The sequence below is a fragment of the Bison bison genome, unplaced genomic scaffold, assembly GCF_000754665.1.
Source record: "Bison bison bison isolate TAMUID 2011002044 unplaced genomic scaffold, Bison_UMD1.0 scf7180017864039, whole genome shotgun sequence".
NCBI classification, from domain to species: Eukaryota; Metazoa; Chordata; class Mammalia; order Artiodactyla; family Bovidae; genus Bison; species Bison bison.
In genome coordinates, this window is record NW_011494611.1 from 2,610,702 (window position 1) to 2,635,027 (window position 24,326).

The window sequence follows — 24,326 nt, forward strand, 5'->3', positions numbered from 1 at the left end:
GCAGCTCTGTGTAGGCGACAGGGAGAGGTAGAGGGGACAAGCAGGGAGACCGGGTGGCCTCTTAGACACGGCTGATGGTGGTGGAGGCCATGCTGGGAGGCATGCCATGTGTGCGGGTCTGAGCCACGTTTCAGAAATAACATTACTGTTATCCCCAGTGTACCCAGAGAGAGACAGCAACCTAAACAGTAAAATGGGAACCGTAATAATACTGCTTGACCCTGAATGGTCACGGGGCTCTGATGAGACAACACGTGTAAAAGTGCCCCATGAGCCAGAAAAGCACTTTGCAGCTACACGCAACCGAGACCCGGTGCCCTGAGGACGTCCGGGAACACCTGCGGCTTTACCCGTGGGCGGAGACCTCAGAGGGACCCACCCCACCTGTCTGCAGGGTGGCACCTGGCTGGGCTTCCAGAGCAGACTGGCACCCCCGGGGCCTCTGTCTCGCTGTCTTTCAGCTGGGGTTTTACAAGGGGCCAGCCGGCTCCCAGGTGACCCTGAGCAGCCTGGGGATCCAGACGCGGGTGCTGCTGGAGGAGCAGGCGCGGCACCTGCTGACTGAGCAGGAGCGTGCCACCATGGCCTACTACCTGGAGGAGTACCGCGGCGGCAGCGTGTCAGTGGAGGCCCTAGTCATGGCCCTGTTCGAGCTGCTCAACACCCATGCCAAGGTGACCCGCGCCTCCTCGGGCAAGGCGGGGCTGGAGGGGCCTGGCTTCAGCTCCCCCGGGGTTCGACATCCTTCCCTGCCTCCCTCTGAAGCCCACTCCTTTACTGAGAACCCACAAAGAGTCAGACCCAGCCTGAAGCCTGGGCAGAGACTGGTGACCAAGACAGACCCCACCCCCAGCCCCCACCCCTGAACCCCTCAGACTGTCAAGGGAACAGTCCACGTGCCTTGTGTTTGGGGTCCCAATGTAGCAGCTTTTTATGCTGGCTGTGCATTTAGAATCGTCTGGATTGCTCTTAAAAAGCAATGCCCAGGCCACACCCCAGGCTGGCTAACTCTGCATGTTTCACAAGACCCCATGTGACCAAACCGTGCTACCCTCTTTGAGAACGCTTCTCTAGTGGAGAAGCCTTTTTGAGGTTCAGAAGCTGCACCAAGAAAGAAGTGATTAAATCCACTGGGAGTGGTTACCTTTGGGAAGACTTAACAGAGGGGAGTCAGTTTTAAAAGAAGGAAGGGGAAGGGACAGGCAAGGGCTTCCTGTTCAGGGTCTTGGAGCCGGACATGAAAGGTGAGATGTTAGGGAAGAAGAAGTGAGCAGGGAGAGGGGTCGATGACGCTGGGCCCAGCATCTAGCAGTTTGGAATTTGTCCTAGGACAGTGGTGAGCCATGGAGAGTTAAGGAGGGGAGGGCAGTGACCAAGTTTGCACGAAGGTTGTTTGGGATAACAGGGGTTTCCCAGGCGGTGCCAGTGGTAAAGAACCCACCTGCCAATGCAGGAGACCCAAGAGATGTGGGTTCGATCCCTGGGTTGAGAAGATCCCCTGGAGGAGGGCATGGCAACCCACTCCAGTGTTCATGCCTGGAGAATCCCATGGACAGAGGAGCCTAGTAGGCCACAGTCCATTGAGTCGGACGTGACTAAAGCGACTTAGCACGCACGCCTGCATTTGGGGTGGCAGAGGGCCGTCATGCCTGCCGGTGGAGCTCCCTGCTGAGTGCTTGGCTTGTCCCGGCCTCCAGTTCTCGCTCCTCTCCGAGGTGAGAGGCACCATCTCCCCCCAAGACCTGGACCGCTTCGACCACCTGGTGCTGAGACGGGAGATTGAGTCCATGAAGGCGCGGCAGCCTCCGGGTCCTGCAGCCGGGGACACCTACTCCACGGTCTCCTACAGCGACACGGGCTCATCCACAGGCAGCCACGGCACCTCCACCACCGTCAGCTCGGCCAGGGTGAGCAGCCCCTGCCCCTTGCCTGACCTCACAGCCAGCAAGGGAGTTAAGACCCATCTGGGTTCGAATCCAGCCCTGGGAGTCTCTGCTGGGATGTGACTCCTGGCCAGCTCTGGGCCTTCCCTTTCAGAGCCTCGGTTTCTTCGCCTGTGAAAACCTCCTGATTGCTGGGTGCCTCCTGTGTGCCAGGCATGGGCTCTCAGACACAACGGAACAAGACGGATTGACCCTGCCTCAGGGGCTCACAGGCTGAGTGGGATGCAGGCGGGTGGGCTGGGGAAGAAAGGCGGAAAATGCAGGTAACGAGACAAATGGCTTCCTCGGTAGCTCAGACGGTAAAGAATCTCCCTTCAAAGTGGGAAACCTAGGTTCAATCCCCTGGAGAAGGGAATGGCATCCCACTGTAGCATTCTTGCCTGGAGAGTTCCATGGACAGAGTAGCCTGCTGGGCTGTAGTCCATGGGGTCAAAAAGAGTCGGACACGACTGAGCGACTAACATTTTTCTTAACAAGACGAACAGAACCAGTAGTGGGAGGATTCCATGAGACATCACGCTGGTGGTCTCATTCATGGTAATGGTCGTGGTGACCGGGATCTTCCCTGAGAGACCCACTCCTGATTCTCTGGAGCCCCTGAACCCAGCCTGACTTTCTCCCAGACTCGCCAGCCCCCAGAAAGGCATCTGGGCCGCCTCAGGGTGTGGCTGTGCCCCCAGGATGCTCAGAGGCAGATGAACCCTGGGAGGCCTTGGGGAGGAAAGGGCAGGGGAAGTGCCTTATTATCCATCTCAGGACACAGCCAGTTACCAAGACTGATGCCGTGGGAAAAGTCGGAGCTGGAGGTCAGGAGAGCCAGCTCGGCTCCGTTCTCTGCTTCCCTGCCTGTCAGTCATTCAGCCCCTCTCTCCTGTGGAAGGGGAGGAGGAAGTCTAGTTCTTTAACCACTGTTACTCCCAGACACTGAACTGGGAGCTCTTACAGGTGGAATCTCTATTAGACAGTGTTGGTTGTCCTGTTGGAGGAGGAGGTCAGAGGATGCGATGATGTCCACCTGCAGATACAGGTGGCCAGCAGGCACAGGTGCACTCACAGCCACCAGGAGACAGCCCCGCAGCATGCCCGCTTTGTGGGCTTCAGCTCCCAGTGTGGCTTTTTTTTTTTTCTTAAAGCTCTGGGGATCTGAGCTTCTGGGGAAACTTCTATTCCTCTACCTCCTGTCCCTACCATCCAGAGTCACCTTCATCCCCCGAGTCCTCATCCTTCCTGGGGTGGCTAGGAAGCTGCCGCCCATTCCTCCAGGCTCTGGACATGGCTGCAGACCACTTCTGGGGCAGGGAGGAGGCTGTCCCCCACCTGGGGCTGCATGTTTGGCTCTGATGTGGCACACATGGGTGACGAGCTGGCTTCAGGCTGCGGAGCCCTGGCCTGAGGGTTCATTTCTCTCTGCGTCCAGCTCCACTGAGATTGGCTTAAGTATGTCCATGTGGGGATTCAGGAGCCACAAATCACTGCTCTAAAACTTGGGGGGTTGCATACTGTACTTCTGGGATGATCCCTTTAGAAGTGAGGATGAGAGATCCAGTGGGTGGGATGGGGTGTGTTCTAGCCTGGGAGGTAAGGGGCTTAGGTTTAAGCCCAGCTTCTCTGGGCCTTGGTTTCCCTGTGGGTAGAATGACCTGAGGTCCTTGGTGACTCTGGCCACAGCAGCCCAAGGCCCCGAGGGCAGGCCAGGCTGCAGGATTTGGAGGTGTATCCCCAGGAAGGGCTCAGGGCAGGGGTTCCAGCCCCAGCTCGGCGCCTGGGTCTCTCCTGTACTTGGAAGGCACTGTCCCTGATCATCTGAGGCCCCGCTGTGGCAGCTGACCCTGCCTTGTCAAAGACACCTTCCCTCCAGATTGGAACACCCTGGGAAAGGCACAGCTCTAAAAGCTACAGGATGATTTTGAGCAGGAAGTTTGTAGGACAGATGGAAAGGGTCTCCCAGCTTCTGAAATGTGAATAACTATGAGTCTGAGTAAACTCCGGGAGCTGGTGATGGACAGGGAGGCCTGGCCTGCTGCAGTCCATGGTGTCGCAAAGAGTTGGACACAACTGAGCGACTGAACTGAACTGATGAGTCTGAGACCCCTGGAGAGCACAGGTGCGTCAGATCAGGACTGACCAAGGTCAGGACGAGCTCTGGGAGGTGGATGCTAAGAGAGCGATGTGCAGGCAGGAGAGGCGGTGTGGAAAGGCACCCTACTCCGCAGCGCCTGGCTCTCCCTCCTTGCACTGGGGTAGCAATGCTCCTTTACCCAGCTTGTTGGGAGAGTAAAGGACAAGTAACCTCCCAGACATGCTGCCCACACCTGGAGGGCAGAGGAAGCATCTGTTCTTAGCCCGTTTCCCAGCCTGGCTGAGGTAACCACCCTGTATCCGGGGACTTGCAGGCACTTGAGGTCTTCTGGAAAGCATGGGGCTGAGGTTCTGCCATTCCCTCTCCAAATGTCATCCCACACTAGGCATCTTCCACAGGCACAGCCCTGGGCTCCTGTTCATGGCACTGAAGTTCTCTGCCAACATGGGGCCTGGGCTTCCCTGGAATCTGGGTCTTCTCTGATGGAGGCTTCCAAACAAGACACTCCTTCAGGCTCTGCCTTTCAGCCACAGATGTGACCTTGGACAAGCCACTTCCCTTTGCTTAGCCTCAGTTTTCCCATCTGCCAAGTGGGAATAATGATCCTAGCTTCACCTGCTGGAGACTCCCAGGGTTGCCCTCAGGGGGCATGGCCATCTCCTGACGGCCCTTCTCAAGGACACTGTCCTTTCTTGTTTTCCTTCTAGGAAGCAGTTAGAATGAAGCCATGCTGACTGTCCCTGTGGGGTCTTCCTCATCCCTCCTTTATTCCTGCCCAAAGCAGTCCACGTGAAGAGAAAAGGAGTTTGGGGAATTTTTGTTTGTTTTGCCTTGTGTGTGTATGTGTGTTTGGGAAGGGGGTTTGCTGTGCCCGCTCCATCCCTTGTGTTTATTTGACGTATTTTTCTTTTTGCCTTTTGCCCACCCTTCCTCCCCAGGAGCGGCTGCTGTGGCTTATAGACCTGATGGAGGTACCGTCCTTCTTGCCGAGTGGGGCTCTGGGGATCCTTCAGCTGGGGCGGAGGCAGGGGGCTGTGGCCCTTCCCCTCAGTCCTTTGTGCCTGCACCCAGCCCAGCGGGGAGACCAGGTTCTTCTTGGTGTTCTCTCTCCTCTTTGCCAGTCCATCAGGGTTTTCAGGCTCTGCAGTGGTTCAAATCCCAGCTCTGCCAGTTCCTTGCTGTGTGACCTCAGGAAATGATTTCACTTCCCTGAGCTCAGTTTTATAAAATGATGATGACAGTTCTGTGCTATGGAGCCGTCAAGAGACCTCTTTGCCGTTGCCTGTGCCACACAGCCTGTCTGTCTGGAATGTTCTTCCCACTTCATATGGCATGGCTATCTCTTGTGTGTGCTTCAGCCCTTAGCTCACATGCCTCTTCTTCCAAGCAGACTTCCCTGATCCTCTCAAGAGGGGTGACTTTGAGTCTCTGGACCCTTCAGCCCCCTGGGCTTCCTGCTGTTATGGCTCCTGTGTCATTATATTTTAATAATATTTACCAGCCTGGTCAGTTACCCCCCTCAACCATGGGCTGCTTGAGGGTGCAATTGTGTCTGGAGTCAGCGTTGATTCCCTAGTGCTCTGCATAGAGCCTGGTCCACATTGATAATTTGGGCCTTTCTTAATAATAATGGTAGCTGGCATATGTCAAGAGTCTCCATGGCACGGTGATAATGCTTTCCAAGTATATCTTCTTTGATCCTCTCGGTAACTAGCTGTGGCAAGTACTACCATGATTTCCATTTTACAGAGAAGAGAACTGAGGCTCAGGGAGAAGTGACTTGCTCAAGATTGCTCAGCTAGCGAACGGTAGAGTGTGGATTCCAAGCCAGGCCTGCTTACCTCCGAGCTGGTGCTGTTACCACTGCACTCTCGTTGTGATTCTTCCCTGAAGCTCAACCGGATCCTTGTTAAGCATCATCTACCTATCAATCTATCGATCCATCTATCTATTTCTACTCTCTTCCTCCTTATCTTCCTTTTGTTCCGTTAGCAAATTTCGATTGAGTGATTGCTACCTGCCGTGCACAGTTGCAGTGCTGGGAATACAGTGGTGAACAACAAAGAAATCCTTTCCATTATGCGGTTTAGAGTGGAGCAGGAGTGGCAGACTAAACCGGATAAAGAACTGAAATACGCAGCATGTTAGGTGGTGAAAAGTGCTAAGGAGAAAATAGGAAACAGGAAACGGGCGTGGTCAGGAAGTGACACCTCAGTAGGACTCGAAAGAGGTAAGGAAGACGGTCCTGCCCACAGCTGGGGGAAGAGCATTTCCAGCAGAGGGAAGAGCAAGTGCAGAGGCTTTGAGGGGGAGCCCAGAGTGTCTGAGCAAAGTCCAGGAAGCCAGAGACTGGAGCAGTAAGTGAGGGGAAGGGCAGTGGCGGGTTAGTGCTGCCGCCTTGGAGTTTGTGTCTGAGCGAGATGCGAGCTGTTGGGAGGTTGGAACAGGGGCCAACATGGTCTGACTGGTCTGCCTTAGTTGTACCTGGATGCCGCTGGTGGTTGAGAGTGGATGAGCGTGGGTTTGAACCCAAAACGGGTTCATTCCCAGGCAGGTGCTGGGGAGGTTGTGCAGCCCAAGCTGCTAAGAGATGTGATAACAGGCTTTGCAGGGGCCAGCTCTTCCTCCTGCCTGGTCAACCCTGGCCTCAGTGTCTCTTAGGAACCCCCTCCCTCCAAACACACACAGCAGGTCTCGGGCTAGACACCCCACGCTGCCTGCATGCGGAGCCACAGGACAGACACCTCTTCCTGGAAGCCCCTCTGTGTGGGAATGCAGGGCACCAGACCCATCCTGGAAGTAGGAGCCCACACCCTTCCTCTGCCCTGTCCCCACCACGCAGTGGCGCCCTCGGGAAAGCCCCTCACCCACCACCGGCCTGTCTTCCCATCTGTACAACCCAGGTAGGCTCCCAAAGCTCCTCCAACCCTGAGAGTCCTCTCTGTCGAGAGATTCTAGAAAATATTCCAGGGGAGGCACCGCAAGGAATGGCTGCCCTGTGTTCCCGCTACTTTCCTGTTTTTGAACAAGGGTTGCATCATTCCTCCTAAGGAACCTCTTCCTAAGGGGTCGAAATGACATTCACTTATTCCCTGCTAAGTGCCCAGCACTAGCCCACAAAACCACCATGTATGAGTGAGCTTTTGCCGCAGAGATGCTGAGTAACAAACAAGCCCCACAATCTAGATGGACATCAACTCAAAACATTTCTTGCTCATGTGCAAAAATTCTTTCGCCCAGGGAACACACGTGTTTTTCATGTCTCCGTTAAAATGCCCACCCCGTTGCTTTAACCTCTTGCTGAGTTTTCTTCGGCACACAGGGAGAGCTGGTGGGGTCCACTGGCTGGGACCTCAGCTTTCTCCTGTCTGCGTCCCCAGTGCCAGCCCAGGGCCTGGGACAGGGTGGAGGCCAAGGAAATGCGAAGCAGAAACTGGAGTGAAACCTCATTCCCTGATCACTCAGGATCATCGTCTCCCTTTCCAGCCTCCTGAACAGTTACCTCCTCTGTCATAGGAAACTGTCCTCTGCTCTGGCGCTCAGACGGGCAGGGTGGCAGGCAGCTGGCTCTCGTGACCCAGATGCCCCAGACGGATGCGCCAGTTGGAGCCGGTTCCCATTTAGCCCAGAATCCCTGGGTCGTGCTGCACAGGTTATCCATCCCAGGTTCAACACGGCTCGTTCTGCAGCCGTTTTCTCTCAAACCAGACACAATCGATCAGAGGAAATCAGATGCAGCCTCCCGCTTCAACAAATTGTGTTTAGTTTCCATTTGTCTAATAAGAGTCAGCCCTGGCAGTTTTCTGCTGCCTCCAGACAGTATCATCACCCTCCCATAAAGATGTCGGCCAGGAGAGCTTTGCAAAAGAAGAAAGGGCTGCCTGACATTTCTTGAATTCCTCATCTGGTGCAAACAGGCCTGAGGCAGAGGGGCTTAAATGTATAGGCTCTGGAATCTCACACACTAGGGTTGGCTTTCCCAACTGGTAGCCGTGTCACCTTGGGCAGGTGACAAGCTTTTGAAGCCTCAGCTTCTGCATCTGCACAATTAGCTGATAAGATCAGCCATCTGTGTGTTGCTGTGGAGATCAAGTGAGATCCTGGGTGGGCTTACAGGTGTGGAATACTCAGCATTGGTTCTGCTGATACTCTAAAGGCCAGCAGGGACTTCCCTGGTGGCCCAGGGGCTAAGACTCCAAGCTCCCAATGCAGCAGACCTGGGTTTGCCTCCTGGTCGGGGAACTAAATCCCACATTGCTGCAACTAAGAGTTTGCATGCTGCAAGTCAGATTCCACATGCCTCAATTAAGACCCAGCTCAGCGAAAGAAAAGAAGGAAGGAAGGAAGGAAATTAAGGCTGGCAAAGGGCACTGAAGAGGACTGCAGAGGAAAAGGGGTTGAGAGGCCAAGGCCAAGCTTGTGCCCACCGGGTAGATGTCACTCAGGTCGGGGTGCAGTGGAACTTGCCCTGCTGAGGGCCTTAACTAGAGCCCTTCTCCTCCTGGATTTGCCCTCCAGGCCCCTCATGTGTCTAGAATGGGGCTCTCCAGTCTTGTCAAAGGATGCTTGGGATGCGGTCATTGCCTCTAAAGGCCATTGCCATCTCCCCTGCAATAAGGCTAGAAGGGGGTGTGGGCGTGGCTGGCAGCCCTTGGTAGCGCCAGCTTCTTCCCCTTGCCTCCATGCCTTCCTGCTCATCCGGGGCCAGAGAAGGATGGAGAAGCTCCAGCCTGTTTCAGATGCCTCCTGCTGCAGAGACCCCTGACTGTCAAAGCACCCCTTCCCAGAAAGAGGGAGCAAGTGATGAGAGGTTGACATCCCACCTACTGCATCGGCCTCTGGTCCAGCCTGGTTGGGTTAGCTCCTCTGCTGGGCAGGCCCCTCCTAGTAGGGGAGCAGGAAGGAGCCCATCTATGGAGCCCAGTCACTCTGTGGCTCCTTATTTACATGATAGCAACTTTAAAAATACTCACAGCCTAGAAGTTGAGAGTTGTGTTTTATTTGGTGGACAGAACTGAGGATATAACATCTCAGAAAACTCAAGAGACTGCTCCGAAGAGGCAAGGGCCAGAGGAGCCAGGATATATAGAAGTTTTTGTAACAAAAATCAGGTAGTCAGACCCACAAGAGATTACTGTTCACTAAAGAAAACCAGGTATCTCAAGGAATTTGATGCTTTTCTGTATATGGGAAGATGCAAGAGTCTGGGCTCACTGAAACCATTCCTTGGCTGTGCGCCTCAGCTCTCTGGGACCAGTATCCCATATTTTCTCATCCCGAGTTCCCTCGGGGCCCACAGCTCTAACGTGGTGGCTTGATGGCCACTGCCTCCCTTTGTTTACGGCTACGATAGCAATGTCTTCATTCACTCAGAGATGCTGTCTATAGCCCCTGTCCAAGGAAGCTCCCCCGTGCACAGACAGGGACACGGTGAAGCTGGAATTAGTCTTTTCCCTTGAGTAGAACATCCCATTCCCTTCTGAGAGGCCTCAGCAATGCCCTTTACCTCCCCAGAACCATAGATTCACCAGAGGATGTTAATAACCTTCTGGGCGGGTGCAGCTTTCCCTGGGCTGGTGTCTGAAATAAGGACCCTTCCTCCAAGCCGGTGCATTGAGGAGAATCCTCCCCTCTGTGTGGGGACTTGGGGTGTGGAAACTGCTTCCAGAAAACAAAACCAAGTCCATGGAGGTCAGAGCCTGCTGGAACATGGCCAGCCCCCGCGCCCCTCGGAGCTTGTGGTTTTCCAGCTACCCCCTAGGAGAGCTAGACTAAACGCTGATTTAGGACTGGTGGAGGGGGGTTCACCTTTTCTGTGCCATGGACCCCTCTGGCAGGCTGGCAAAGCCCTGGGGACCTTTCTCAGAGTAACAGTTTTAAATATTTAAAAAGAAAACATGTAGAATGACAAAGGAAACGTCATAAAATGTTGTTTTCAAAGATGGGAAGAAACATTGAAAGGTGTGCTTTTTTCTTAGCATGCCCCATAACAAGGTCTGATGGCAGGTCGGTAACAGCTGCAATTATGAGGCCATGATGAGCATAAATGGGACTTTGTGGCATCTGCAGTGTGATATGAAAGAGCTGTGACAGTGTCCCAGGCGCTGCTGATCGCACAAAGCTGTGTTGCCTCCACTCACAATGGAAGGAGATGCTACATTTCAGTTAGAGGTTAATGAAAATAAAGGATGCAGGGGTTTTCACGGGCCTCTGACTCCTTCCTGAAGCCCTGCTTTCCAATGCCTATCCTGAGGACTTTTCTGGGCCTGACCTGGAGATTCTGCCTCATGCCCTCTGCCCGCTGAATGACATCCTTTTCTTAAGAGCGTTGGGAGGGAGATGCAAAGGGGTAGAAGGAAGCCCGGGCTGTGCTGGGACGAGGGACACCCTCATCTCGGGAGGACTTTGTGCGCTGGTTTCCCTGGGCCCTTTCTGCTTCTGTGCTTCGGTGGCCGAACATGGTAGCAGCAGTGGGCCAGCTGCTCCAAGACCCCGTGCTGGTTCCCACAGCCTCAGCCTGGTCTGCGAGCGCGGGCTCCCAGCCCTCTGTGAGTGCGGGGATTGTTCCTCTCCCTGGTCCTGTCTTCCACCCTTCCCTCCAGCATCCAGACTTCCACCCCAGCCGGTCTTCAGAGAGGCTGGGGGCTGCTCGATCGATGGGTCTCCACCAGCACAGCCAGCGCCCCGGGGTCCACCCCTTGATCCTTTTGGATCCCCAGACCTGTCCCCTTCACTCTGGGCAGCCCCACCACCTGCCAAGAACGCCAGGACTCTCCGGCTCCCCCCGGCTGCGGTCACTCCTGCCCGCCCCCTGCCACCGCCCACACCGTGGCTGGGCCAACAAGCTCCTCTTCTCCAGCTCCGGCAGGGCCACCGCCTCTGGCTTTTCCTCCTCGTCCTCCCTTTGTCCTCCTCTTCTAGGTCTTTTCTCCCTGGTCTCCTCCCTTCTCTTGTCCCCTCCGATGCTCACTCCCCCTTCTCTAGTTTGTCTCTCTCCTGTGGCCCTCTTCCGCTCAGCAGCCCCCTGATGCGACCTTCCAGAAGCCCCTGTGACTCCCTGCCTCAGTTTTCCAGAGACAGAGAGAGGAGGGCACTCCCAGTCTCAGGCTTCTGGTGCATTTGGCAGGGCTGGGGGCAGAGGTGATGGGGAGCCTGTTGTCCAGACTTCAGAGTAAAGAAGCCAGAAGAACAAAGGGCTGGAAATAGCACCTTTATGTAAGAGCCCTCCCCTTGTAATGAGAGGGCGGGGTTGCTTAGCCCGGGAATGGGCTGGGGGGGAGGGGAGAGAGAAGGGAGGAGGGGACGGGGAGCAGAGAGCCTTCTTCTGCTGGGGGTGGTACCTGGGCCACCCAAGGCCTTTTGGGCGTCTGTTTCCAGAACCGTGAGTCCATCTGGCAGAGACCAGCTCGGTGATGGCACCTCGTGACTTCATATTCGCCCCACAGTGCCCCCAAACCAGACCCTGGAATATCTAGAACCCTGATTGGGCCAACTCAGACAAGAAAATAAAAATAACAAGTTCTGTCTGAAAGGGAGATTTCCTGAACCGCCACAGATTTGAGGAGGAAGGGGATGAGGGAGCCACCGCCGCAGGTCCTGAGAGCATCCGGCTCTTGTGGGAAGTCCTCTCTCTGGATGGCAGACGCAGACCTTGAATAGGGCTCAGCTTTCTGCTCTGTCCTTGCCGTGTGACCTTGGGCAAGTGGCCTTCCGTCTCTGAGCCTCAGTCACCTCAGCTGTAGAACTGATGAAAAAGGGTCCCACCTGGCAGGATTGATTGAGCTGCCAGATCTAAACCCTCAGCTAGTCTCTGGCCCCCGTGGGTGCAGGAGGAGCCCCCCACCCCCATCCACTGAGCAGCTGGGGCTGAGAGGGGGATGGGAAGGAGGCCAAGATGCTCTGGCCGGCTCCTGCCTGAGCTCTGACCTTGATCCTCTTCTCGAAGCCTGTCCCGGAAGCGTTTCTGCTGACGCATCCCCCGGGTTCTTAGCCTGCTGTCTGCAGCTATTTCAGACGCACAAGGAACATGGCTCGGGGACTCGGGGCTCCTGAGCGTCTGGATTCGGCAGATGGAGTCTGGCAGGGCTGGGCTCCAACCCGTCTGCCGTTTGCTCCACTTCAGGCCTTCCTCCCAGGGCTGGATGCCTGTCCACACTCCACCCTCACCCTCCCACCCGTCCATCCCTGCCTTCCATCTTGGCTCCAGGATGCCATTAATAACAGGGAGTGACTGAGGTCAGGGGCCAGCGATGGCCGTGTTCTCTCTTGTTTCAGAGAGGGTCCTCCTCCTGGAGTCCCTTGATTCCTACAGCATCTAATTCTGGGGTCCTGCTAAGGTTGCATGGGCTTTGGGGTCACCCTGATGTGGGTTAGAAACCTAATCTGCTGTAGAATAGTCCTGTTGCCTTGGACAAGTCACTGCTTTCTCTGAACTTAAGTGTAAAAATTGTGAGCTGGGACAATCAGAGTGCCTACCTTACAGGGTCATAAGGAGAATCAGTGAGACCATGTAAATAAAATGCCCAGCAGGGGCCTAGCATGCAGCAAGGCCTGCCGCAGTTTGGAGTTCTCCCACGCCCTTTCTAAGAGAAAGTCACAGCCGCCCTGTAGTGCTGGGCAAAGACATGCTGGTGTTATCAGACTCTGGGTTCTTTCCTTGCTCCCTCCCTTTGGCCCTATCACAACGCCAGCTTCCATCAGTGATTCCGAACAAGAGTTTGTGGGCAGCTCCTGTGTGCATGGCCCTCTGGTGGGTCTTGGGAACACGGGGACCTGCTCATCTTTTATCCCCATGAGCTTTCCTAATAGGTCAAGGCTGCCTGTTAAATGCTTGTTGATCAACTAAATGAATGTTCAAAGCTCCTGATACCAGAACAGGACAGAATCCCATATCTTTGGTCCAACCATGGACTGTCACCTAAGCCCCCAGGGTGTCTGCAGGCTGAGTTTGGGGGCAGGTGGCAGTAGCTAGCTGCATTGCAGGTGATGGAGGCCCCTCTCGTCCTCGCTATTGACAGCTCCCAGTCTCTGACCTCCTGGGGGCCTCCTGCTGAGGCCAAGGCGGTGACTGCCCAGTCTTGGGAAGTCTTTGCATGTAGCCTGCCTTGCCATTCACCTTCACCCTAGATGGCTTGTGTTGCCCAGGCGGACTGATTCCTGGGAGCACTGGACACATTACGGTTTTGGGGGAGCGGTTTATTGGAGGACCACTGTTTCTTTCCATCGATGTGCTCACCTAGGCCAGGGCAAGTGCCTGGGGCAGATTTATAAGATCCCAGGATTCTAGTGTGACAGTCACCTCCCTTCAGATACTGTGCCAGGCTCTGTTTGAGCACTTTTCAAGTGTTAATGCATCCACTCCATGAGGGAGGGACTGCTATTTCCCCGTTTTACAGATGAGGAAAGTGAGGCACAGAGCAGTCCAGTGGGTTGTCCGCTGTCACTCAGCTGTGAGTGGCAGAGCTGGGAGTGATCTCAGAGAAGCCACAACTGGTGCCTCTGAGCAAGGTGGGGAGGAGCAGCCCTCCCCTCCTCAAGGGTGCCCCTGTCCTTGTATCACCGGGGCTGTCAGGAACATCTTCCTGCGAAGCGGTATGTGAGAGATCAGGGTGGGGAGGGCAGGAGATGTCAGGATGTTTGCACAAGCCTCAGCTTTGCGGGTGAAAGGCAGTTGACCTGGCGTGACACTGCCCCAGAGGCGTCACAAGACCAGATGAGGCGTCTTGGGTGAGAAAGGCTCATGGTTGGGAGGACAGAGCATCTTATTGGCCAGTGGGTTCCCATGGTGCCTGCCCAGAATACTCAAGGCTTCAGGAGGCTTATTTGAGACGGGGATCAGTATGGAGTGACCTGGCAGCCTCTGCTCTGGGGGTATGGAGTCAGGGGGCTCCTCCCATCCCCCCACACCTTCACTCTCATTATACCTTCACTTTCATTCAAACCATCATCGCTGCTCTCCATGACCTACTGTAGCAGCCTGGCTCAATTCTCTGTCTACTCAGGCCTCCTCCCCATGACAGACAGAGTTATTGATTAATTCATTCACCCATCGATTCATTCATGGGTTAATTAATTTGCTCAGTAAATATTTATCAAGCAGTTACTATCCTGAATACTGAGGATACAGTAGGGACCAGGTGGTCACAAGTCCTGCCTTTGAGGAGTTATCCTAGTAGGAAGACATACAATGAGCAAATCAATAGTATCCCATCAGGTGGTGATAAATCTTACACAGAAAAATGAAGCAGGGTCAAGGGTTAGACAGAGGTGTGGGGGGTGGAGGGGGTGCTGTTTGAAAGAGGGCTGGTCAAAGAAAGCCTCACCCAGGTCTAAAATGAAGGAATGAACCAGGAGTGCTCTGCAGGCAGAGCAGTGAGTGCAAAGGCCCTGAGGCAGGAACCACCCCGTCCTGCTGCAAGAGTAGCAAGAAAGGGCCCAGAATTCGTTGTGCCCAGTGAATGCAGTTTGGAATTCCCTCCACTTAAGATGGAAGGAGCCTGGAGGGTTATGAGCTGGCGTGAGACATCATCTGACTTGTGTTTCAAGATTACATCCTGGCTGCTGGGTAAGGAACAGTGATCAGTGCAAAGGAAAAAAATAAAGCAGGGCAGGGGTGAAGGTTGTGATTTTAGGTGGGGTTGTCAGAGTAGATCTTTTTGTGGAGGTGATATTTGAGTAAGGTCTTGAAGGAGGTGAACAAACAGAGCTCACTTTGTGGATAGTTCTGGGGAAGAATGTTCCAGACGGAAGGGCCAGTATAAAAGCCCTGACATGCCTGCACAGCTCTAGTGTGACTCGAAGGGAAGTGAGCAAAGGGGATCTTCTTAGAAGGGAGACCTGACTACATCTCCATGGCAACCCACTGTCCTCAGGCTTAGGTCTAAGCAGCTCTTGACTGCTGTAGAACCGCTGAAGATTCTCAAGCATCCTCTATCCTCCCAGCTTTATGCACACCCCCCACCCTCTGAAGCACCCATCATTCTTTACTTTTCCCAGCTTTAACCCATGCTCCTTCCTCCAGGAAGACTTCCTGGATGACTCTTCCTTAGCTGCATTATATAACTGTGTTTCCTCACCCTGTGCAGCCTCCTCCTGGCTTATTTGTGTCGACCCTGCTCTCTCTAGGGCTTCCCAGGTGGGGCAATGGTAAAGAATCTGCCTGCCAATGCAGGAGATACAAGAGACTCGAGTTTGATCCCTGAATTGGGAAGATCCCCTGGAGTAGGAGACAGCAACCCACTTCAGTATTCTTGCCTGGAAAATCCCATGGACAGAGGAGCCTGGCGAGTTACAGTCCCTGGGGTCACAAAGAGTCGTACACGACTGAGCAGCTGAGTGCGCACGCTGTCTCTAAGCTACTGAAGGCAGGGGAGGTGTCTCACTTCCTCTAAGTCCCCAGGCCCTCAGTCAGGAGCACTGAGACTGCCCAGTATTAATCCCTGAACTTGAGACTTGAGCTGAGTGATGGTCAGGGAAGTTTGTTTGCAAGCCTGGGTCCTGTGGGGTGGAGAGAAGTGATTGCAGAGCCCTCAGGAGCCCCCTCAGGAGTTTAAAGAAGAGCTCTGCTCAACCTCCTGGTGTGGGGTGTCTAGCCATGGCCTCACAGCAGCTCAGTGTCACTTGAGGAAGCATTAGGCGTCTGGTAAGTTAGGTAGGAAAGTACTTTGGCCACCTCATGCGAAGAGTTAACTCATTGGAAAAGACTCTGATGCTGGGAGGGATTGGGGGCAGGAGGAGAAGGGGACGACAGAGGATGAGATGGCTGGATGGCATCACCGACTCGATGGACGTGAGTTTGAGTGAACTCCAGGAGTTGGTGATGGACAGGGAGGCCTGGCATGCTGCGATTCATGGGGTCGCAAAGAGTCGGACACAACTGAGCGACTGAACTGAACTGAAGTTAGGAAAAGAAGGAAGAAATGAGCATCTTTGCAAAATAAGCACCACTGAAACCATAACCCTTCCCCCCTCCCCCAGGATACACCATTAAAACCCTTAAAATTAAAAAAGAGAGAGAAGGACTTCCCTGGTGGTCCAGTGGTTAAGAATCCGCCTTCCAGTGTAGGGGACAAGGGTTCAATCCCTGTTCGGGGAATTAGAATGTCACATGCCTGCCAGGGAGCAGCTAAGCCCGCCAGCCACAGCTGGAAGGAAGCCTGGGCACAACAGTGAAAGATCCCGCATGCGCAGCTAAGACCCAATGCAGCCAAAATGAACGAGTAACTGATGAACTAAAAAAAGAACTAGAGACCTTCCCTCTCCGCCCCTCACTTGCCATTTTCACACCTCCCTGGGGTTCTGAAGAGAGAACCCTCGGGTTGAGGAGTTGAGCCTGTTAAGCGTGGGCCGAGCTTCGGGGATTGCTAGTTAAGGCCAGAGCCACCCCGCAACGTTTCCATGTAGTTCTGGGGAGGCCTGGAAAGTCTCCAAGAAATTGAACTCCTTGAAATTGATTTCAAAGTGAAAGGCAGGAAAATCAACACTCATTTTACCATGTAAGTTCCCCCGGAGTGGGGCTTGTCAGGAAACACGGAAGCCCCACAAAGGTGTCTTAAGGCCTGCAGAGTTCTGTGTCCTAGAGAGCAAAGTGGTTTTCCCCTCTCAATGTGTATTTGCTCACCAGGCTTTCTTCTCTGTTCTAGAACACTCTGGACCTGGAGGAGACCGGGGAGGCCATCCAGGGCAATGTGAACACCCTCTCAGACGTTTCCCTGGTGAGACCCCGCTCTGGGAAGACCCTTTCACTGTGTTTTCCCCCTCCTGGGTCTGCCTGGGGCCCCTGGGGGCTGGCTCCCTGGTGAGACCACAGGAAGAGGACTGAGGCCCTCAGCGAAGAGCTCTTAGCGAGTTCCAGGGATTTGAGGCAGGGCTGTCAGGCTGTTTGACTGTTTGCTGAGTTGGTGTTACTTTTGATACGTTATCTGAACATTATCATAGCAAGGACTGAAGCATGAAGTGTGTGACGAGAGCTCTCCTCAAGGAGGCCCTGTGACTGCGCTGGGAAAGGGGGTGAAACGTGACCTCACGCCCATGCGCACTCAGCAGCAGTCCGGGCAGCCTCGCTTTGTGATCTGACTCTCGTGGCTTTTGAATGACCTGGGCTCTGAAGCCAGACTGCCAGGTCCAAATCCCACCCTGTGCCGCTGATTGTGTGACTTTGGGCAAGTTTCTCAACTTCTCTGTGCCTTAGTTTTCCCATCTGTAAAATGGGGTGCAATAATAGTGTGAAAGTGAAGTTGCTCAGTCGTGTCTGACTCTTTGCGACCCCATGGACACCAGGCTCCTCTGTCCATGGGATTTTCTAGGCAAGAGTACTGGAGTGGGTTGCCATTTCCTTCTCCAGGGGATCTTCCCGACCCAGGGATCGAACCCAAGTCTCCCACATTGTAGACAGATGCTTTACCATCTGAGCCACCAGGGAAGTCCAATAATAGTGTACCACCCCATAAGACTGTAACAAAGGGCAAATCAGTTATTCTAAGTAAAGCATTGGAAACAGTGCTTGCATGGCCATTAGAGCCTTGCCAGTGTTGGATGCTGGCATAGGGAGGGGGCATAGTGACGACAGAATCTGCCACTCACCAAGCACCTGCTGGATCTCAGGCCCCTTGCTAGTGCAGCACACGCGCTACTTCTCACCTCCCCACGACTCTGCTGAGTAGGTCGTTTCCTCCATGGCCCCGAGGTGAACTCAGAGAAGTGCTGTGCCCTGCCCAGGGCCACACAGCAGCCTGGCCCACCTCTGTCCACCTTCTACCCATCCTCTCCCATCAGTCCTGTCATATCTCTAGGCTCCTAGATAATCCCCTAAAGAGAAAAGCCAAAGAGAGGCCTTTTCTGTTTTCATCTTTGCATCCCACCTCTAATTAAGTCCCGTTCCCTGTGACAAGCCCTGGCCGATGCCAAGATCTTCAGTTCCCGAAGGTAACGATGCCATCCCCAGAGACAAGATCCCGATGCTTATCAGCTGCTCAGATGCTAGGAGAAGTTTTCCACTCGGGTGTTGCATAATTCAGAGCAGCGTGGCCAGGAGCTGATAGAGCGAGGACGGAATTCCAGCCAGGGTCCGGCGCACTGGGGCGCTCGGGTCTCCCCTCTAACGGCCGCGATGGGCTCTGACTCCTTCTGCTCCTGTTGGGTCTTTTGGCAGGATGATGTCAAGTCCACCTCCAAGGGGCTGCCTAGCTACAAGCCGCCGCCTCCCCCGCCCCCTCTGCTCCAAGGCCACGACCACCTCCTCATCCAGCCGAGGAAGCCGGGAAGAGAGGACCTCCAGCCGCCTTCCTCCGCGTCTTCCCACTCGGGCATCGTCTTCTCGGCTCCGCAGAACCGCAGCCCGCCCGCGGGTACCGCTCCTGTGCCGGAGGCCCCCACAGCACAGAACTCACCCTCCTCCCCCATCTATGCCTCCATCTCCCCGGCCAACCTCGGCTCCAAGAGGCCGCTGGACACCCACCTGGCCCTGGTCAACCAGCACCCCATCGGCCCCTTCCCGCGGGTCCAGTCACCGCCACACCTGAAAAGCCCCCCTGCAGAGGCTGCGTTGGCCGGTGGTGGCCTTCCCCCACCCTCCCCCTCCGGCCACCCAGACCAGGCGGGCACGAACCAGCATTTTGTCATGGTGGAGGTGCACCGCCCGGACAGCGAGCCGGATGTAAATGAAGTGAGGGCGCTGCCCCAGACACGCAGTGAGTACCGGAGGCCCCGGTGGGCAGGCTCGGGAGGCCAATGCGCCCCCTTAGGGGTGCCCCACTGGGGGATTCATCTGCTCATTGACACAGCTCAGGTGGGGCCAGGTGCTCACCCAGTGGGAAGCCTTTGAACCCAGTCCTCCCCCATTAAGGGTCAGGGGAGCCGGGGAACAGGGCCCCGAGCCTGCCCTGAGGGGCTTTGGAGGCAGAGGGTGGAATGTGAGTCCCAGATCTGCCGTGTCTGACTGTGGACGGCTGCTGGGCCATCCCATGCGGGCTGGAACAGTTCTGTAACTGTTGCTGTAACAGCAACAGTTCTGCCAGCTGGCTGTGAGGGTGGGATTTCTCCTCTAGGATCCCCAGACCTGGTCACCCTGCACCCACCTACCAGTCTCCCCAGGAAGACTGAGCCTGTTCAGGGCAGGGGTGGCTTTTGTGATCTCTGTCCCACAGAGCTGGGGCCGAGGGACAGGTGCACATTGAAATTGTCACCTCTGGATCCCTGGAGGTCTCCTGGCTCGGGGCTGCAGGGTCACAGTGCAGGGTCCACCTTCCAGACACCTGGGAGGCCGGCCCGGGGCTGCAGCCCGGGGTTTTCAGAGGATGTCCAACTGGGGAGGTGGCGGGAAGGGAGCGCTGGTTTCCACCCCGTAAGCCTGAGCCCACCGCGAGGCCAGGGTCCGTTTTGCTGGATTCTGCTGCCATCTCGTGGCTAATGTGACACGTAGGCCCGCCGTGGCCAAGGAGGGTGGGTGGCCAACCAGGTCAGGGGACATTTGCTGAGCGCCTGTGGTATGCAAGTAAGGGTCGGACTAGGATGCGGAAGGCGGGGTCCCTGCATTCAGTAGCTCGTTGAGGGAAGGCTGCTAAGGCAGGATGTGGTGAGGGAAACCCGAGCTGTCCGATAGATGGCTCTGGACCTGGCACTGAGCCGGACACACGTGATGATGAAGCTGACAGGTGACAGCACTCTCCGTAAGCCAAGGACACTGTTCTTTGGAACGTGCCTGTGTTAGTAACTCACCCAGTTCTCTCAGCAGCTCTGTGAGGCTGGTACTGTAATCACCCCCATTTTCCACACGAAAGAGACTGAGACGCAGTAATCGTGGAGCCAGGCAGGCTAGCGTAAGCCTGTTCACCCCATATGTCCTGTCTATTAGTGTTTATGGGATAGGCATCATTGCCCCTGGGTTGGAATCAGAACACTGGGGTTCAGAGAGGCTGTGTAACTCACCCAGGATTGCACAGCTGGTCAGAGGGGATTCAGACCCCAGAGTGTCTCAAACTCAGGGGCCAAGCCATTACATACCTAGTGGAGTGGATTAGGTTTGACTGTTGCACCAGAGGGCATGTTTCCTCCCCTTAGCTTAGGCCAGGTGGGGTCAGCAAGGGCACAGACCAGGTATGGCAGACCTTCCTTTCCCCCCCCCACCCAGACCTTCCTGTTTTCCCCAAGAAGCTTAGAATTCCATTTTAATGTGAAATCTCCTAATTTGAATGTGTTGGTCCATCATTAAATATTGATAACACTAAGAGTTAAAACAAACAAAAAATCCCATATCTGTGGGCTGGATTTGCCTCTTGACTTTTTCTTTTTTTTTCACCATTTTGCCAGAGGCTGTCAAGGCAGACATCCTGGAAGTGGCAGCCTTGGGGCCAGACCCTATTGGAAGGGCAGGTCTCAACAGGTGGAGGGTGGCAGGGAGTCTCTGCCCAGGGAATCCCCCGCCCAGCCTTCTGGCCTGTCCCTCAGCTTCTCCGGGAAGCCCTTACTGACCCCAGCTCTACAAATCCCTCACCTCCTGTTCCCACCCCAGCCGCCTCCACACTCTCCCAGCTCTCAGATAGCGGGCAGACCCTGAGCGAGGATAGTGGCGTGGACGCCGGCGAGGCCGAGGCCAGCGCCCCCGGCCGAGGCAGACAGACGGCGCCCACCAGGAGCAGGAGTGGCAAGGAGACGCCTCGGAATGAGAGGCCCGCCGAGGGGGCCACCAAACCTGTAAGTGAGACGGAAGGTGTGCAGAAGGCAGGCGGGAGGAAGTCTGGCTGGGGGTGAGCAACAGGAAGTCCCGACCAGGGTACAGCTTGACAAGTGACTGCAAGGGAGGTGCTGCCCGGATGTGGGTGTCCGGAGAGACCTCTGTGTTCAGAGTCTGAAGGCTGCTGCTCTGCCACTGATGCAGACAGGCCAGGCGCTGAAGGTTGTTCCCATGGATCATTAAACTCCCTTCCAGCGTAGGGTGGAGGTGAGGCAGTCAGGCCAGATTCAAGGCCTGTGGCCACCTCTAGCAGCCTTGGGGAAGCTGCTTACCCTCCAGAGCCTCAGAATTAGACAGCTGGGTGCACCAAGCGCTGTGCTCAGTGCTAGCACACGGCAGGCTCCCAGCAAAGGGCTGGAGTCTGCGCCCTGCTGACCCAAGAGCCTGTCGTGGCCAGGCCAGCCCCCAGGCCAGGCCCACCCATCAAGAAGGCTTCCACTACTTTCCTTCCTCATACCTGCAGCCCGGGCTCTTGGAGCCCACGTCCACCCTCATCCGCGTGAAGAAAAGTGCGGCCACCCTGGGCATTGCCATCGAGGGTGGTGCCAACACCCGCCAGCCCCTGCCTAGGATCGTCACGATTCAGGTACATCCCCAGGGACCTGCTTGACCGTCTCTCCCTACCCCTGAGGGTCCCTCTCTCAGCATCCCCAGGGGTTTGCTATGCCCAGAGGAACCCGGCACCACAGGCAGCCTCCGGCTCATAGCACCTTGGCTCATAGCCTCAGTTTTCCTCATCAGGGCCGTGGACACAGACTGTGGTTCCCCTGTTGGCAGTGGGGGGCAGTCCAGGCCAGCCCTGGGGTGTCCGAGGTTACATGCCCTGTGTCTCACTCCTGCAGCGAGGCGGCTCAGCCCACAACTGTGGGCAGCTCAAGGTGGGGCACGTGATCCTGGAAGTGAACGGGGTGACGCTTCGGGGCAAGGAGCACCGGGAAGCCGCGCGCATCATCGCGGAGGCCTTCAAGACCAAGGAGCGTGACTACATCGACTTTCTGGTCACGGAGTTCAATGTGCTGCTCTAGGGGCCGAGGCCCGAGGGCCTCCCGCCTCTGCCCAGCCCCCGGCCCTGGTCCCTCCTCCCTCCTGGCACTACTGAGCTCCGTCGGAGGCTGGAGCTGCATGGCCAGGGTAGCAGGAAGACATCCCTACCCCCATTCCATACTGGCCCTTTGGACCAGAACCGGGAGAAGAGAGCTGGGCGAGGCAAACAGAAGGTCAAGTCAGGGTCTGATGCAATGCCTGGTATACAGTAGGCGCTCAATACAAGCGTGAACCCTCAGGAAGGGGAGAAAGAAAGGGGAAGGGCGGAGCACCTGTGTCTTCACCTGAAGCCTCCCAGGGCCTGTAACTCTGGGTTGAGTGCTCCCTGGCCAGCTAGGACCTGGCCTATCCCCCGATGCAGGGGTCTTTGTCTGGAATGAAGTCGCGGAAGAATTCGTGGACATGTCCCCCAACCCGGGGGGCCTCTTGCGGGACCTTCAGTGCCACAAATAAGCATCGAGCACCCCCATTCACACCCCTGTTTCTTCTAGCTCCTCATCCCCCATGGTATTTATTATTTATTTCCATCCCACACCCCTGGGGATCGCAAGACCCCAGCTTCCCACTGCTCCCCCAGCCTATCCCAGAGGCCTTGCAGGTGACCAGCGACGTCAGTGTATTTATATACAGAGCTTATGACTTTAATTTTTCAATAAAGAGAACTGAACAAGGTTAGGATCCAGCGTGCTCTGTGGCCTGCGTGTGTGGCTGGGCTTGCTGTGGAGAGAGGGGTGGGTAGGACAGATGGAGGCACCCAGACATCACATCTTCCCTGGCCTCCCGTGGCTCAACCTGGGTCACACCAAGCGTGTTGCAGGGGCACTGGAGCCACACTCACGTCTTGGAACACCTTCCCTGAAGGTTATAGATAACATCTTTAGATCAAAATGCACAGGTATATATAGGTTTTAATAATGCTGTACCCCTGAAACGTATATAAGAATATTTAAAATACACAGGTATGTTATGAGACAGAATGCACAATGGGCATGAATGTTATAAAACACAGAGAGGGGGCTCCCCTGGTGGCTCAGTGGTAAAGAATCTGCCCACCAATGCAGGAAGCAAGGGTTCAATCCCCAGTCTAGGAAGTTGCCACACGCCTCAGAGCAACTGAGCCTGTGAGCAACTATCGAGCCTGAGCTCTAGAGCCCAGGAACCACAACTACAGAGCCCTTGCAGCCTATATAGCCCATGCTCCACAATAAGAGAAACCACCACAGTGAGAGCCTGTGCACGGCCTGAAGAGTAGCCACCGCTGGCCGAAACTAGAGAAAAGCCTGTACAGCAATGAAGACCCAGTGCGACCAAAACTAAATAAATAAATAAAATTATAAACACACGGGCACACACAGAGGTGGCCTATCTTAGGGCAGATCCCAGAAACTGGCTCTGAGACGAGGATGTGTGTGCAGGTGATTCACTGAAGCAGCGTGCAGGGAGGCTGGTAAAGCAGTGGGTGAATCAGAAGCGAAGGTGAGGAACGCAAGCAGGATGTGATTTCAGGCGGAGTCCTGGAAGGACAGCTGCAGCCTGATCCCACGGGGGACACTGGAGTGTAAGTTCCACTTAGAGTTGTCTCCTCTCAGGGCAAGCAGGCAGGGCCTTCAAGTTGTCGGTCTTTAGACAAGGTCTGGGGAGAGGGAAGAGGCAGTGACTTCCCAGTCGCTTCCTACCTGTGCACACGAGGCTGGTGCAGGAGCCAAGGGCAGTGGGTATGAGAAGCAAAAACACATGAAGGGGGCAGAGAGGAGAGGGGCCCCACTACCAGCCCCAGTGCCCACTTCCTCCATCCCCAGGCTTTCTCTGGGGAAAGAAGAGTTTGAAAAGTCCTGCTTTGTCCAGCCGTGTCCAGGAATCTGCTAGAAATGGGTTGGGGCTGTTGATTCTACAGACTTTTACTGGATCTTGCTCTTAGCTGCTTGTGTCCCCTCCCCAGCTTAAGGAGTCCGAGGCCAGAGTCCTGGCTTCCGCTTGACCTCTGAAGCAGCCGGTAACCCCCAAAACCCCAGCCCTTCCCATGGGACTCTGTATGCCCCTCCCAATGCTGGTACCCCTGCAAGAAATAACCCTCGCCTGGCTGCAAGAGGGCTTTGTCAGGCCCCAGATCTCCTGGCATCAAATTCCACATCCTGTGTGGTCACAGGCAGGTGATTTCACCTTTCCGAACCCAAGTTCCTAGTCTATGGGTGTGGCAGGCTGAGTAACGGCCCCAGAGATACCCGGATTCCTGTTATGCGTGAATGTTACTTTCTGTGGCAAAGAGAGGTGTGCTTATTTAGGGCATTTAAATGGAGAGGTTATCCTCGATCATCTGGGTGGGCCCCATGTAATCACAAGGGTCCTTGTAAGAGGGAGGCAGAGGGAGATTTGACATAGGAGAGGAAAAGGTGTCGTGATAATGGAAGCAGAGGTTGCAGTGATGCAGTTCAAAGATGGAGGAGGGACCATGAGCCGAGGAACACAGGTGGCCATTTAGAAACTGAAAAAAAGGCAAGGAAACAGATTCTCCCTGAGATCCTGCCCAAGA

The 24,326-nt window shown here is 55.3% G+C and overlaps 1 protein-coding gene across 1 annotated transcript; it reads left to right on the forward strand.

The window, feature by feature from the left end:
• The first annotated feature begins 6 nt into the window (after window positions 1–6).
• Window positions 7–22,686, forward strand: LOC104985132 (whirlin-like). The gene is made up of 7 exons (XM_010835138.1): window positions 7–674; window positions 1,698–1,907; window positions 16,665–16,736; window positions 18,173–18,710; window positions 20,531–20,712; window positions 21,216–21,338; window positions 21,595–22,686. The coding sequence occupies exons 1-7, from the start codon at window positions 270–272 to the stop codon at window positions 21,775–21,777; spliced, it is 1,713 nt and encodes a 570-aa protein (XP_010833440.1). The 5' UTR covers window positions 7–269; the 3' UTR covers window positions 21,778–22,686.
• The last annotated feature ends 1,640 nt before the right edge of the window (window positions 22,687–24,326 follow it).

Bases quoted from the DNA above. Each gene is read 5' to 3' on its own strand.
- LOC104985132 (XM_010835138.1), top strand. From the start codon at position 270: ATGAGCCAGAAAAGCACTTTGCAGCTACACGCAACCGAGACCCGGTGC. The intron at 675-1,697 runs GTGACCCGCGCC...CCCGGCCTCCAG, and splicing joins TGCTCAACACCCATGCCAAG to TTCTCGCTCCTCTCCGAGGT. The intron at 20,713-21,215 runs GTAAGTGAGACG...TCATACCTGCAG, and splicing joins CCGAGGGGGCCACCAAACCT to CCCGGGCTCTTGGAGCCCAC.